This window comes from Canis lupus, chromosome 17 (assembly GCF_011100685.1).
Source record: "Canis lupus familiaris isolate Mischka breed German Shepherd chromosome 17, alternate assembly UU_Cfam_GSD_1.0, whole genome shotgun sequence".
NCBI classification, from domain to species: domain Eukaryota; kingdom Metazoa; phylum Chordata; class Mammalia; order Carnivora; family Canidae; genus Canis; species Canis lupus.
In genome coordinates, this window is record NC_049238.1 from 26,440,415 (window position 1) to 26,457,291 (window position 16,877).

The window sequence follows — 16,877 nt, forward strand, 5'->3', positions numbered from 1 at the left end:
TGCTCCCAGGGAACTAAAGAAACCTATTAATATGATTTGTGGCATTCAGTTTTTCTACACTATTTGCAACCAAACCACAGGTAATTATTAGTTTTGAGTTCTGTGTACTTGGATAAGACACAGAAAAACAGAACTTAACCAGATGAGGCACGTGTTAAAATTTACACAGTGATATGAGACCCAAAATGATTTTCATTTCTTTCAGTATCTCCACATAGACAAAAAGAACCCGAGAAGCACTGAAGCTTAATATAGAAAATTTCCTTCAATGCAGTTGTAGAAATAAGCACTGGGGAAAGGAGGACTTGATGCTCATCATTTTGGGAGTGATCTGGTTGCATAGTAACAACCATGTCTGTCTGCCTATCTTTATTTCCTCCTCAACACGAGTCTGTCTTTTTAGCCACATTCTTGGTAATGGAACTTTGAATAAATTTCATGTTCTCACCATCTAATGTTAGGATTTATGGTGTGATTTGTGTTGTTTTGTTGCAAGGATAGGCTAATGGGAATTATGATGTCAGAATATAATCATGACAATACTTATTCTTTTCACAATGTAAGAATAGCAAGACACATATATCACAACTGTTGAAATGCTTAAATTGTTGTAGAGATGGAGAAAATAGCCCAAGTTTAATTGTTTCTTTAGAAGAGATGTCAAGCAGAATCACAAGTTTCATGCTTAAGAATTTTTTTCCCCTTTGTATGTTACTTTTTAAAACCATTTTTGCCTTAGTGTAACTTTTAAAATACCGTTTTATAAACTAAAGTAGTTGTCTGGAATTCCTTGAAGCCCATGGTTTGGCTTCGGCAGGCTTTAAACAAATACACTGTCAGAAATCAATGTGGATACATTTCCAGCAGTTAATGCCCTAGTCACAGTAGATATTTTGTAAAATCAATAGCCTGAAATATCAGAGGATTATGGTTATATCAGATACCCCAAATGCCTAACATTGTTTTAATTACTCTAATAAAAGAAAGCTGGGTGGATTTAAAAAAAAAAAGAAAAAAACCTTGCCTATAAAGAATGTTCTACTCAAGCCAAAGCAAATTTTTTACAAGTTCTTTTAGAAAATCTGGAAGTATTTAAGCGTTTTCCTCTTCTTATGAGACAATGCCTGTTACCCCGCCAGTGCTCTACCATACAGTATTCTCCTTTATGACAACAGGCCTTTAGGACAAGTTGATCAAGTATGTTGCTCTAGTTGCATTAATGATAGACTTAAATATTTGGACCTTCTTTCTTACTGGCACATAGAAATAAACATATTTAATGGTCTAGTGCATGGACATTGAAGAGCTCTCCTGAGATTTTCCAGTTTAGTTTGGAGCCATGGTTGGCCCAGAGGCTATAAGAGCACCATTTTGCTCAGAGGATGCGCAGAAGTCACTTTGCCGGAGTGGGGATGTGTTTATATCATAGTGAAAAGATTGATGATAGGAATAAAGAAGAGCTGTGACAGAAGTTTGGATTCATCCACCCCATTATATACAGTTAGAACTTTTCCCATAAGGGACCTCATCCTGGTTCTTATGAAAAGAAGCCCAAGATTTCCAAAAAAGGGATTTACATTCCTCAACCAAATTTAGAGTACTGAGGGTATAGCTTCTGTTTGCCAGAAAACCTCGGTTTTGTGCCAGAATGTTGGAATAAGATTTTCTAGCTCGGTTGTTGGGAGGTGGGGTGGTGAGATGAATATCTCAACTGCACAGGTGGACTAATTTATGGGACACCCATTCAGGGTGGGTTGATCAATCACAATGTGACTTTATAGTAGGTCACAGCTCAAGAGATGCAAAATCTGCATCTCCATGACCATCTTGAATAATTTCTGATATTTTGCCTATTGATAATCATAATACAATTCATTATAATTACTATACTCTAGAAAATAGTTGTTTAGGGGCATTTGGGTGGCACAGTTGATTAAGCGTCTGCCTTCAGCTCAGGTCATGATCTCCGGGCCTGGGATCCAGCCCCGATTGGGCTCCTTGCTCAGCGAGGAGTCTGCTGCTCCTTCTGCCTCTCTGCCTGTCCCTCTGCTCATTCTCTCTCTCTCTCTTTCTCTCTATTTCCCCTGTCTCAAATGAATAAATAAAAAATATTTAAAAGAAAAAAAAGAAAGAAAATAGCTATGTAAAAGCCATGACTGTTTTCAGGAAGACATAGCTGCCTTTTTTGTGAGTACTGGCTAGCAGGAAAAGGGTGAGCATAAAGTAATGTCAAGAAGTGGAGGCCCATCCTGGTTATCACTGGTCACCCTGGTCTACGACAGGGTGTGATGTTAGGACTAGCAAACACATGGCATCATGAAATGTACTGTATCAGTCTGGCAGGTAGGAAACATTTGAGCACTGACCTTCATAGGATTTCCCTGGCACAGCAAAGCATTCCACTTATAGCTCCCTGTTATTCTCTACCCCTGCACTGGAGCCTTTATGAAATCACAGAACTTAAGCACATCAATGAGTATTAGTAATTAGTCTATACCCAGAACTTATTGTTGAGGAAGCTGAAGCCCATAGAAGTAAGTTAATTTGCTTTGCATCTTGTATTGACTTTGCAGTTGGTGAGGACTAGAACTGAGGCTCTTTGGTTCCTGTTCCAGAGTTCTTTGTCCTATACCACCCTGGCTCTTAGGCCATCTCTTTTGGACGTGGAGTATTCACAAGAAACCATTGCTATCTATATAAGTCAGCTTGGCTGTCGTAACAAAATACCATAGTTTGGGTAGCTTAAACAACAAGTTTGGGAGATTGGAGACTGATATTGAGATGCTTGCAGCTTCAGTGCCTGGTGGGGCTGTTTTCCTAGTTTGTAGACACCAACCTTGTTGATGTGCTCACATGGCAGAGATGGGGGAAAGGGGGGCAGGCTGTGCCCTGGTCTTTATTCCCCGCCTTGCAAGGACACTAACCCCATCATGGCAGCCCTATTCTCATGATTTCATCTAAACCTAATTACTTCACCTATAGAGAACAAACTGAAGGTTGATAGAGGGGAGATGGGCAGGGGATGGTCTATGTGGGTGATGGTTATTAAGGAGGGCACTTGTTTGATGAGCAATGGGTATTGTATGTAAGTGATGAATCACTAAATTCTACTCCTGAAACTAACCTATGTTAGTTAACATATAGTGCAATACTTAATTCTTACTAAACTAAGAATTTAAATAAAAATTTGAAAAAAATTAAAAATAAATAAATTAGGCATAGTAAGAGATTAACAACAACAATAATAAAGTAGAACAATTATAATAACAGACTGTAATAAAAGCTATGTGAATATGGAAAAAAATAAACCTAATTACTTCCCAAAAGCCCCACCTGCCTATGCTGTCACATTAGAGGTCAGGGCTTCAACATAGGGTTTTAGGGGATGAGACACACATTCAGTCTATAACACTAGTTGAACCTAAAAGGACATATATTTTCTGGGACCTGTCTTAGTGAGTTCCACATTCTGCAGTGGTTTATGACTAAACCATGGATGATTGTGGGCAAGAGGTGTGAGTGGGCTCTGCTATTTTGGCTTCGTGGTCTTGATCTTTTGGCACCAAGACATGGTACGTGACCAGAAGGATCTGGATGTCCCCAAAGTGAAACTTACTGCTTGAACATTGACATTAACTGGTTGAATTACTGAAATTCAATGACATCATGTTGTGTTTCTTGAGGAGAATTAAAATGAAGTCCATACAATTATAAATATTCCACAGCATTTATTCTCCAAACATTTTTTCACTAGCCAGAACACTTTTGTGAAAACCTAAACATTTGTAGCAAAATCATAATCATAATCTTTTTATTTTCATATTTCTATATTATTTTTTGCATCTCCTTTCTTGATAAATTGAATCTGGGACATTGTATACTGAGTAACTGTTAGGTTACTTAGTTCTTTGTTAAATAAACCCTGGTTTCTAGGCGAGGAGCCTGGGGAAAGGGATCTAACATTGGTTGTGAGCCTACTGCATGGTGGCCATCTGACTATCTCATATGTATTATCTTGGTCTCTTGAGAGCTCTGTGAAAATGGGCATTTTTAGTTATGTTTTGCAGAGGAGGATATAGGCAGTGAGAGGTTGAGGGTTTTGCCCATGGTGGTAATATATGTGGTAGTTGGTGAAGTGAGAAATTGGACCCATCTTGGTCCAACCTCAAAAGCTAAGCTCTTAGCATTTACTCTGTTATGGGTAATCTTTACACTACTTCTCCTTTGGTCCACAGGGACTGTGAAGGTGTGGAAAGGTCTATTTCACCTTCAGAGAGCACCAATTCTAATGCACACAGAGGTGTCTGGGGGTTTGCTTTGTGATAGGACATCTCTTATTGGGGAAAGCATTTGTTGGGGGAAAAAAGCTCATTTTGGGCTGAATGTAAAACTTCCCTTGTGCTTTTTTCTTTGAGGAAAAGTATCGCCAATTTAATAATTATCCGATTTTGGGTGTTTTTTTTGTTCTCTCATAACTGTTCATGTTGACCTTCAATGTCATTTCTTCCCCTCTGTTGACCACCGCCCTGCCCTCCCTCCCCCCCATGAATGATATACTCTGTGCTGATAATTCTTTTTTACTCTTGAGGGGAAGTATCAGATGTACAAAACTATAGTCATATGAAAAAATTTTCCCCTCCTCCTTTTTATCAATATTTCTGTGTTTGCCATTACTTCAAAGATGCCAGATACTTCACTGGAAGCAATCCCAAACTTCTTGATTTGGGAAAAGGAACTATCTCCTGATTAATTTTGGTACTTAAACAAACTGAATCCCAAATTTGGAAAATTCTCTATGGCTTAGTTCTAGCTCATTCTCTGCCTTTCTCCCACCCACTCTCTCTGTTCCTCTGTCTTTGGCCTGCCTTCCTCTGCCCTTCCCCTCCCACCCACCTGCCCCTGGGTCCTCTCCCAGTTGGTGGTCAGCCTTGGGCTTAGCTCGAGCTGCTCCATCTCTTTGGAATCTTTCTCTCCAGTCCAGCAGTTGAGTCACTGCCTTGTTTCAGCTCTTGCCTAAACACAGTCCTGCACACTCTTGCAAGAGTTGCAGTGAGTCAGCCTTCTCTGTTCTTTCATGTTTTACTTTAGTGCATTTAAAAAAATCTGTGCTACTTTTCCATTTTCAGTCGTATTTGTTTCTTTGGCTCCAGTGCCTTACTCTCTTTGAGAAAACCTTCTTTATTTAAACTCAGTATTTTATGCCTCATTGCTGAATGGTTCCTGATCACAGAGTAAAATGAGTTCTGTATGGGTGATAAAGGTGATTTGTAAGAGTATTTTGGTATTATTGTTTTTAAATGTCTTTAGTAGGAAAACTAAGTAGTATGTCCTTGACATGGTGGCTGTCACTATCGAGCAGCCCTTTTACTAGTGAAATATTTGAGCTGTTTTCAGAAAAGGATGCTAGGAGGCTAACAGATGGCCAGCACTTGAACATTTTATAGGTTGTACTCACATGGGACACCAGCTGAGAGGGCAGACAGGGATCCAGCCCATGCTCTGTTTCCTGAATGCTGTGTTCTGATGCTGAATACAGCTTACGGGTCACTTCTTTTTAGTCCTTGCACAGGTGCTGAAGGGATAGGGCAGCCCTTCCTGGATATGCTTCATTTAATCTCACTACAGTTCTTTACCGTTGGGATTATTGTCCCATTGTCCCATTCTTAGCTGGGAGAGGCTGGACAGTGTGGTGAATATCTCATTGCTCATGAGAAAGAGTGGGAATTTAGATCCAGGTTTACTAATTGCAATCCAGCACCCTCTTCTTTTACCCACAACTAGATCTTCCTTCCCCAGCACCTGGCACAATACAGCAAACACTCTTAAAATGAGGATACTGTAAGTACTAGTAATTTTAAGGTATGAAAATTAAATCTTATGAAACCATGCTCCAATATTTATTACAGCTTCCTCAAATTACTGCTCATCTCTGAAACATCTCCAGTGGTGAGTTTTTAATTGACAAAAATGACAGGCCTTGGTTGCCAAATGGTAAGTTTTGAACTGTCATTCCTACTCATACATTTATAGGGAGATCTAAAAACAAATGCAATCACACCTTACCTTTGAGGATCAGGAATGCTCCCTGGTAGGTAGTACCTCAAAACTGAGGTTGAAGTGTGAAGTGTTCCCAACTAAGTCAAGATTTAGAAAAGTATGTTATCCTACAATCTGTTTATTCTTGACAGCTGCTTTAAAAACGAAAGGTTTTTACACCATTGTGCACGCGCGATAATTTTGCATTGTAGAAGTTAAAACACAGCTCTTCATGGAGCAATTGTGATAACCCTTGAATAGCTTTACCTTCTGAGGCATGGTGCCAACATGGGAAGGGAAGAAAGGTCACTGAATTATTTTTTTGTGCTCAGTCTTCCAAGAATCATGCATGGCCAGGGCATTGGTGAATTGGGGCTGGGACTAGCTCTGTTTGTTTTTCTCCTGTCTAGTTTACGTAAGTCCCGTAGGGGGAAGCTCAGCCTGGGGTGAGCAGCCCTGGAGAGGCTGGTGTGAGGAAGGAAGGAAGACTTTAGAGAAGGTGGTTAGGATGCATCTAGACATGCACAGTCCTGAATGCAGACACGAGAGCGATGGAACCTCTGGTAATCCACCTTTCCTACACCGAGTAATGTGACCTGGCAGGAGGTATTGAACACAGAACCTCAGACCTGGCAGGGAACCTAGAAGTCAATCTGCTTCATGCCCTGGACATTCCTGACAGGTGGTCCTCCAGCGTCCACTCCCAGTGAAGAAGTCCGCACCTTCCATCATTGAGGAGCATTCGCTGTGGAAAAGGCTGCCTGCTGGATGACATAAATCCTGTCTTCTTGTGACTTATGACCTTTAGTCCTGCTAATATGTTCTCACGCAGCTGGCTGCAGGCCACAAGCTTGTTTCACGTGTCTGAACTCTGTCATCTTGGTCACACACACTGCCCCCTCTCCTTTCTTCACTTGACGCTCACAGGACCTGGTTGCCAGAGTCAGCCCTGTTCTGCTTTCTGCTCTAGGTGGGTTGTGCATCTGCAAACCCTAGAGCACAGATGTGTGGAATGACAGTGTCCCTGGTGTGCAGCCTAAGGTTGGGTGAGCTTTTTGAGGAGCTACAGCACAATGCTCATTTGATGGGATAGATTTTTCTTTCTGGCTTGAAATAGCAAAATATCGGTTGTAAATTTTTTAGCACATTTCTTCTGAATCACTTATGCATAAGATATTTCTTGAAGCGAGAGACAGGCTTTCTCTGAAAATGCGGTGAATGAATCACATAGGAGAAATTCCATTTGTGTTTTTAACTTGTAAAAAGTCACCCCAATCTGGGCATAAAAATGCAGTTAGAGCCAGTCATGGGGCCTTGTGATGATGTCCCACGAAGAAGTGAAATCCACTACTCTGAGAGAAGGGCAATCTGAATGCCAACTCCTCCTATTCTTCTTGAATCTCTCCAGTGTGACCTTTAGTGTGGAGGAGAGAAGATCCTCTTCCGCCTTTTCTTCTGGATATGTCCTACGTCCAAGTAAGACCTCATAGTGGTGGGTAGTCTCTTGTGTGAGAGCCCTGCCTATGGCCACAGATCTCTCAGGCCTTTTCTGGCTCACACTGAAGCCTCTTCATAATTAACTACCTCAGGGGGCATGTGTGAGACTGTGCCTTGTTATAAGCCTGACTTCATCCTTTGCAGCCTATTATTATCTTGTGCAGGCCCAAGTTTGAGAAGAACACACAGTTTGGTGGTACCACCTACACCGTCATTTATTTAATCGATTTGGATGGTTTGTGCTGCTCTTGGCTGTGGACCTGCAAAAACAAAGCCATGGGATAAAGCAGCCCGGATCCTGTAATGAAAACCTTGTACCTTTTCTGAGGCCTGGTAGAGAGAAATGATTTATTTTTACCCTACCAAATAAAACATTCTAGGAATCTGAGGTGAAAATTGGATTTTAACTGCTACTAAAATTTTGAGCATATAAAATCAGCAAGTGTTGAAAGTTTTGCTTGATTAAGAGAAGAACCTGAAGAATCTGGTACACGAATGATGTACGTCTGAGGTATACTGGTGTCTCACATCAACCTGCTTGATAAACCTGGAAACATGAGGCACACTGGCAGCAGAACCGATGGTGGAGACAGACCTCCATGTTCTCCACATCATCACTGGCTCCCAGTCTGATGCCTGTAGTCAGTTGCCTCTTCCTTCCTCATGAGCTTCCTGTTTCAGACTTCTGTGACTGTGCTGAAGGAATTTGGGAACCACCTGCCTCCAGCCACTGTATGCTTTGCTTCTGTCAGGTTCTCATTTGTTGGCGTGTTCACTTTCCTTCCTGCCTTTCTGCCCTCCGCATCCCCAGCAAACCTCATCATTGACTGGTTTTTAGAGCACACAACAACATCCTGTCGAAACCATTAAAAACCACAAACACCTAAGGACCTCAAAACTATGATGGCACTAAACCTTCATGAACTGTGCGGGTCTTCCCTGGTTTTATTTTACAATTTGAACATGTGGTTACTTAGAGCCTCCATCCGAATGGAGAGGCCCACCAGGTGATTGGTGTCTGCTGCCCTTCTAAGGGTCACCACCTGTCCAGACTCTCTGTCATCTGTCACCACGTTGCGCTTACTAGCCTGGATAGCACTTGCTACCTTTTCCTGGTTTTCACAGAGCCACTGCTTGCCTGGATGGACTGTACCTGGGTCATTTCTTAGTTGCTTATATTCTTTGCTCCTTCTTCCATTCAGAATTCATTGAGCATGTGCACTGTGTCTTGGGATATAAAGATACATAAGATACATCTGCATTTAATTAGCACAGCAGAGGCGGTGGAGCTATGTGGAGTGTGCTGTGGGGTAAAGAGAAAGGAGCTCACTGATGCTGAGGAGATAGGAGGCTTCATAGTGACACTTCTTCAGAGCTGGGATTCCTGGGGTAAAGTGTCTCTAGACAAAGGGAAAAGGAAGGGCATAGGGTATACCAAAGGAGACACCTCTTGGAAAGACATTTGTTTAGAAAATAAACAGCTTTTTAGAGTGCCCAAAGGCTAGATGTATACAGGTGGAGGGGCTAGAAAAAAAATGATACGCTCTACGGCAGGGTAGCGAGGATCTTGTGTATCATCCCACGGAGTTTGCAGTCTTCAGACTGTGGATGACACTGGCAGCTGTTTGGAGAACTTTTTAGAGGTTGAGGCAGAGGAAGGCAGAGTGACCCCTCGGATGTGGGGTCTGGGCTTAGTCTGCTGAGTGTCAGTGGAAAGCCATGTGGCCTTTTTTGCACAAGTGGCCTCGGGATGGGTACACAGAGAAGAATCTGTTTGCCTGACCCCACTGGGTTAGTCTGATTTAAGGCCCCTTCCTCTCAGCCTCATCAGACCTCCTGTGATTTTACCAGGGGAGATGAGATGGGTCTTTATATTTGACAACTGTCAGCTCTGCTCTTCTGCCTGCGAGCCTCGCTTAAACCTGCCAGCACCTTCCTAACTTGGCTGACCTCCCTGGGTCAGGCCACTCGGTTGTGTGGAGCTTTCATCTCTGCCAGAGCTGATCTGGCACAGTCCGTGATCATTTCTTGTACCGTCCTATGCTGCCCTGTTCCTGCCAAGGCCTTGGTGTTGTAGGAAAACCAAAGCCTCTTGCAGATGGGACCTGTGCCACATTCTCAAGGTTTACACACATGCCCTACACCCTTACAGCTCTGTTCTCTGATGATCCACAGCAGAGATTCCAACAGACAGTTAAACTAAATTTTAAAAGTTTATGTTGAACTTTTGAGTTGCGGTTCTTAAGGAAAAAAAAAATAAAAGGAAGGCGGGCATTGGAAACATACGTTTTATGAAGTGCTCTGAGCAGTGACAGATTTTCTTAAGACTCTCAAAATGCCAGGAAGCTCTTAGAAATATGCTTGTTCATTAGTGTTGTATTGATTTTATTCTGATGTTTCATTTCAAAGTTTGAGGGTTTTTTCCCCCCCTCTAATTGTGTCGATAACAAGGGAACTGTTTTATAATGTGACTGGGAAGCACAGCAGTGCTCTAGAGCTGGGCATCTTGCACTCAATTAACCTTCATATTTCCCATCTCATCACTGCAGTGTGGCAAGGCGCTCCCTGGCCTTTCAAAGCAGGAGGACTGCTGTGGAACTGTGGGTACCTCCTGGGGCTTTAACAAATGCCAGAAATGCCCCAAGAAGCCGTGTAAGTGACGTTTCATCATTCCTTTGAATCTTAATGTAGCATATCTGTTTCCTTACGATTACTGTTTGGGGGGTGAGACAGCATTAGACTTTGAAAGAAATCTTACTGAATTCTAGAATATATTGGTGTAATGTGGATTTCCAGAAACATTGCTGCAGGTGTAAGAAAGCTTTCCTGTTGATTCCGTGTTTGAATAAGCGGTTTTCAGTTGCCTTCTCCAGCTAGATTACTTAATTTTAAAAAGTCTTTTAAGAAGGCAGTAAGCCAAACTAGAGTGGTTTTTATCCCCCTCAGGTGAAGAGAAAATAAGAGGTCTTTAAAAATTGTAAATGTTTCAAAAACCGATAAAATGTCAGCGAAGCTGTTATTTCTTAGTTTCAGTTGCTTAAATGACATTTTTATTAATAGCCACAACAGAAGTTGTACTGTCAATTTTCAGATGTCACTAAAAAAAGGCAAAAATGGAGAAATGCTTGGTTGCTAATCTGTAAAAGATAAAGGTACAGTTACTAGGACACAGTACTTTTCTCTTCTTAGTTACCACTTTTATTTTTTTAAAAGATTTATTTATTTATTAGAGAGTGTGCACAAACACAATGCGCTTGTGTTGGGGGAGGGACAGAGGAAGAGGCAGAGAAGCAGACCCCCCCCACCCCATTTAGCGTGGGGCTGATCTCATGACCTGAGCTCATGACCTGAGCTAAAACCAAGAGTTGGGGGACGCCTGGGTAGCTCAGCGGTTGAGTGTCTGTCTGGCTCAGGTCATGTTCCTGGGGGTCTGGGGCTAGAGTCCCCGCATCGGGCTCCCCGCAGGGAGCCTGCTTCTTCCCCTATGTCTCTGCCTCTCTCTCTGTCTCTCATGAGTAAATAAATAGATCTTTAAAAAAAAAAACATCAACAAGAGTCGGAGGCTCAACTGACTGAGCCACCCGGGCACCCCAGGCACCACTTTTGTGATACCATCACAGTTCTCAGTGACATGAATCTGTATTGATACCCACATGTTTTGTTTGGTCTATAAATTCTGGGTTTTAGAACCTATTGATTTGAATAAATCCAGATTTAGGTCTCTCTGTTCCCTTTTTCCCCAATTATAGTTACTATTTTTAGTTTTTGAATGCAGCATTAACTCTGGCTGATTCCTAATAGAGATTTTTTAGAAAGACAGGGGTAACTTGATTTTTTTTTTTTTTACATTCATTCATCACATTTTTCCCAAGAAAGCAAGTGATATTTCCCTCAATCATCTTTCTTTGCTTTGTATAACTGAAGATTTTTGTAGGAGGTTTTTACACTTGGTGTTACAAGGAATTTCTCATTTGCTTCAGTTGGATAATTTTTAATTATTATTCTTATGCACTTATCGATTTGATATTTTTAATTGCCTTTCACGCCACTGTTCAGCCTAGAACTGCCATCTTGGGATCAGTGCTCCAGAGCTCTGTCTTCTGTACTCTTGCTCAGTCATCATAGTGACTTGTTATTAATAATTTCTTATTGCCTCTCATTTGGACCTCCTTGTCTCTCAAACTTCCTTGTTCTCTAAATCTTTTGATGCCCCAAATTTCATTTATTTTGTTGGTACTGCTTCTATTTTTTTTAGAGGTCTAATTTGTGAAAACACCCACTGAAGTTTCCAGTAACTAGTGAATTCTTCATTTAGAGAGAGAGTCACGTAAATGAAGACCTTCATTACTGAGGATGTCCCCTGTGGACTTTTTATGGTGATTCAATAATGACTGGTAGTGTGGATTTCCAGTAAGTGGGTTGAGTATGCTTGTCCCTCCTCACTGAGAGATTTGTGTGCCTAAAACTATTCTGGCAGCCTGACCAAAGCGAGATCTAAGGGAGATTTGGTATGATTTAAAGAGCAAGGGATTTGGAGCTAAGTAGACTCGAGTTTGACTCTCAGCTTGGTAATTTGCTATTGAGTCTTATGGATCATGAAACAAGAGTCTGTATCTAAAATGTTGAAAAGCATTGGCTTCTTTTCTTTTCTTTTCTTTTCTTTTCTTTTCTTTTCTTTTCTTTTCTTTTCTCTTCTTTCTCTTTCTTGGGAGGAGCGGAGGAGGGAGAGGGAGGGCATTGCATGTATTGTGGGGAGGGAGGTGGGAGGGGGCGGGGTAGGGAGGCGGGGGGAGGCGGGGAGGGAGGGAGGAGGTGAGAGGGAGGTAGGAGGGAGTGTAGGGAGGTCTTCCCTTTCTTTCATTCCTTCCTAGGCAGTTCCTTCCTTCCTATCCTTCCTTCCTTCCTTCCTTCCTTCCTTCCTTCCTTCTTTCTTTCTTTCTTTCTTTTTTTTCTTTTCTCAGCCTATCCCTCATATACTATGTAAGTTTGTCTGTAGGAATATTGTAGAGTGAGCGATGGATTTCCCGCCTCTAGGTCTAAGGCCTGAAGAAGGAGAAGTCCAATTCTTCCAACTTTATTCTGGGGCCAAGTTCATGTTCTCTAATACTTGTTCCATCTTCTCCATTATCTTCATGCCTTTTTCTTATCCCTCTTTTTCTCTCTCTTTTGCTGAACCGCTTCCCTTTGCTCCATCGTCTCAATCTCAGAATAACAAGAAAGGGACAGAAGTTAGGGATACAGAGAATCTTAGATTCTCCTGATTGTTTTTTAATGCGTCATCTCTACTCCTGACCTTCTCTTGTTTTTATTTCGAATTGTGTGAGCATAAATAAATCCACTGCTTTAAATGTTTTTTTTTTGTTAATTCTCTATTTTAGTGCTAGTAATAATTTAAGGAGGAAGTTAAAGTATAAAGCTTCTATCACTTCTGACCAAGTGCTGATGAAAATAAATTCATGTTGTCTCATGCAATGTATAAAATTGAAGAGATTGATTTCATTTCAGGAAGGGCAATGTGGATTATGACTGAAATAAACTATTAACATCTTGACATTTACTTTGTTTGTGCTGTCCTAAGTGACTCACTCCCAAGAAACACACGCAGGGTCACATTCTTCCTGTGTCATTTAGAAACTTTCCTTTCCTTGGTTGGTACTACTCTCTAAATCATATTCATTTTGGAAGAGAGCAGACTTTCCTTGGCTTTATGTGCTCTGGTTTTGTGTTCCATGCCTTTAAAAAAATTTTTTTTTTCACTTAAAGGAGTTCAAACTGCAGTTTCAAATGACTTTTATTTAATGTTTGAAGTTTTTGTTTAGCCACGTACAGAAAGACCTTTCACTGTTGATCAGTTTTTACTGTGAAAACTTAATTTTAAATCTGCAAATGATTTCGTTAAATACTCTGTAATCTAATAAAAATGTACTTAGCTTGAACAAGTCACTTGTCCTTTAAAAGTTTGTAGAAGAAAATGAACATGGAATCCTAAGCTGAGGAGGATCTGAAGAGATCAGCTGGTCTGGCTCTTTGCTTTGAGGTAGATGACTGTTGAAACTTTTTATTTTTTATTTATGTATTTTTTTAAAAATTATTTATTCATGAGGGACAGAGAGAGAGACAGAGACACAGGTAGAGGAAGAAGCAGGCTCCATACAGGTAGTCTGATGTAGGACTCGATCCCGGGTCTCCAGGATCACACCCTGGAGTGAAGGTGGCACTAAACCACTGAGCCACCCAGGCTGCCCTGTTGAAACTTTTTTTTTTTCCCACTTTTTTTTTCTTTTATAAATTTTATATAATTTATAAATTTATATAATATATATAATTTATATATATTATATATAAATTATATATTTATATATATAAATTTATATAAATATAAATATATATAAATTTATATAATATATAAATTTATAAATTTTATAAATTTATTTTTTATTGGTGTTCAATTTGCCAACATATAGAATAACACCCATCAAGTGCTCATCCCATCAAGTGCCCCCCTCAGTGCCCGTCAGTCACCCCCAACCCCCACCCACCTTCCCTTCCACTACCCCTAGTTTGTTTCCCAGAGTTAGGAGTCTCTCATGTTCTGTCTCCCTCTCTGACATTTCCCACTCATTTTTTCTCCTTTTTAAACAAGATAGCATTTCTTTTGCCTTTGAGTGGTTCACAGAGAGAGATCCCCAAATCTCTGCAAGCACCCTGCTCCACAGGGTCTTCATTCTATGGAAGACTAGTTATGTGGCCAAGGAGCTTAAATGGAGCTTGAATGAAACTCTCCACATGCCAGTTGCTCCCTCCTTAAAAGTCACTATTCCAGGACTCCTCACTCTAACCACTTCTAATTCAGAAGGATCTGAAGAGATGGGACATATGGCAAAGAAAGGAAGTGAAGGAGGAGAGAGAAATACCACTAGTACATATTCATCCTGTTCCATTAGTGGTGAGAATAAAGAGCATGTGTTAGGGGCAAAATAATTTTATTTTCCAAAAGAAAATTTCCTTTTTTATTTTGAATTTTCCCTCTTTACTCCTTGTTTAAGTCTTTGTAGTGGTCTAACCATCCATCCTGTTTTGATTATTGCCCATTTTCTATTGCTCATGATCTTCTTAATGAAAGAATACCTTATGGCAGGAAATAATGACATCTGTCATCTCATGAGTGGTTTTGTGAGGCACTGCGGTAGGCATTTTGCATAAATTATATCTAAAATCCACAACAGTCCTGACCTGCTCAGGAGATGTGAATACTCCCATTGTATGGAATCCTCGTTCGAAACCCAGAAAGCTTGTGTCCCAAAGTCACAGAGCTATTGATAGGCAGAGCCATGATTTGAACTTAGGTCTGCTTGGTGCCTGAACTTATGCTGTATCCATTATGCCAAGAAATCTCTTGGGTCTCACTTAAGAGTGTCAGAATCAGTGAATAGGGTTTTGTTGATAATTTCGTAGTGAATAGGGTTTTGTTGATAATTTGGTAGTGACAACATTGTATTGTTGATGAAAATTCTGGGTGATGAACAATACCAATGATCCTGGTAGTCCTTCTCATCTCCTGACTTCCTCTTGTCATCTCCCATTCTTCTTGGGTTCATAGCAATAAGAGTCTCTCTTTATTAGCATGTGTGAACCAGTATTTAAGTTAGCACATAGTTTATTGTCAAAACTGGGACACTTCTGAGAGTGAAATGGAGTGCTGTTATTAATGAACTTTGCTAGAACAACTGGCTTAACCCAGGGCTGTCCCAGGTAGGCCAGGATGTATGTTCACCTTACTTATAAGAAAATTCAAATGCCTGTAGCACATCATTGGGGAGGAATGGATCCTTTGTGATAAAAATAATCATTAAATGGAAGAAAATATAAAATAGTCTTACGATTCTTTGGATTAACATAATCTAGATGACAACTATGTGGGACTGCATCTATTGCAGAATAGGAAGCATACTGAAAAAACAGGGATAATGTGGAAAAAAAACTGCCACATATTGAGTTGGGTATCTTAGAAATAAATAAGATAGACCACTGATGACTTCATTGGTTTAGGTTATCACATATGGTAGTTTGGGACTGTATAAATTTAAGCATGTAACAGAATTATTTCTTCCTTACAGCTTATCATGGATATAACCAAATGATGGAATGTCTACAAGGTTACAAACGGGTTAACAACACCTTTTGTCAAGGTAAGGTTAACTATTCTTTGGTGTAGACTTCATTGTTTGGGCTTTTTAGGAATGTGAGTTGTTTGACCACGTTTTGCTCATTAGCCCGGTGTGCAAAGGTCACAGTAGTGACCAACTGCCTGCACACTCAGTTTAAGAAAGAAAGAAAGAGTTCTAGTGTCTGGTTACCAGAATTAGTAACAGTTAAACTTCACGGAACTTTTTTTCCCCTTATTTTAATTTGTAAGTCACTACCTATGTTTGCATGGATGGATGCATGTGTGCAGATGAGTACACATGTGTACCGAGCAGTATTGCTTCCTTGCTGACACATGATTGGGTAGTGAAGTCCCTTTTTTTCCTCTCATCAGAATATTGCTAGCCACCTTGAAGTATTAGAGTATTAAATATCAGGGTAAATAAACATTTCTTAGGCGATAGTTCAAGCTGTGTAACTAAATATGAAATGTCATGAGTACTTTTGCTCAGTTTATTTTGAACCACGTAGCAGTCGAACAAGCAGGGGGATCTTCAGAGATCATTTAGCCCAGTGTTTGTACCTTAATAATGAGGTCATTCAAACCCAGCCTGGCTAAGTGACTTTTCTTAGGCTAACTGGAGCAGAGGTTAGAACTCACATTTACTAGTGGTTTAGTTTACTACCCTTATATGATATCAAATTTTGTGTCACTTAACTTTGTGGAATGTCCAATGAATGCTCCTAATTTCCTTTTACATCTACAGGATAAAGGTGTTATTATTAATTTGGAAATATGTGTACATTGAAAGAGTCTTAGTGAACCAAAATCCATGTCAAGAACACAGCACATGTGTTCCAACTTGTCTGGGGCTCTGTATATTTGACCAGTACGTGTTTATAGGACAGAGTAGATTAAGGTAATGTTAGAAAATATCGATCAATTCCTATTAAAAGGGCTCATTTCACTGGACTGTCTTAATTCCCTGAGAATTTTCTCAAGTTGTTCCATATTGTATCTATCTAACTTTTATGATGTATAGAGCTTTAGCAAATAAAGAATTTCCTTCTGAAATGCACTTAGGTGTACCATGTGTTTAAAAAAGTTTTGTCTTAAAATATGATAAGCCCTCATGTGAAAGAGTATTGGGAAAGTTAGGTTTAACTTTCTCAAGGAGCTCAAGGAGTGGACACTTAAG

General features: G+C 40.4%; 1 protein-coding gene across 7 annotated transcripts in view; it reads left to right on the forward strand.

Annotated features, from left to right (window-relative positions):
• The window catches only part of LTBP1 (latent transforming growth factor beta binding protein 1), a 390,765-nt gene that overhangs the window by 216,599 nt on the left and 157,289 nt on the right, over positions 1-16,877 (forward strand). For all 7 annotated transcript variants that reach the window (XM_038561238.1, XM_038561239.1, XM_038561240.1 and 4 more), the window contains 2 exons: positions 10,083-10,185; positions 15,651-15,722. In XM_038561238.1, the coding sequence (XP_038417166.1) occupies positions 10,083-10,185; positions 15,651-15,722 (175 nt within the window). The remainder of the gene's footprint in view (positions 1-10,082; positions 10,186-15,650; positions 15,723-16,877) is intronic.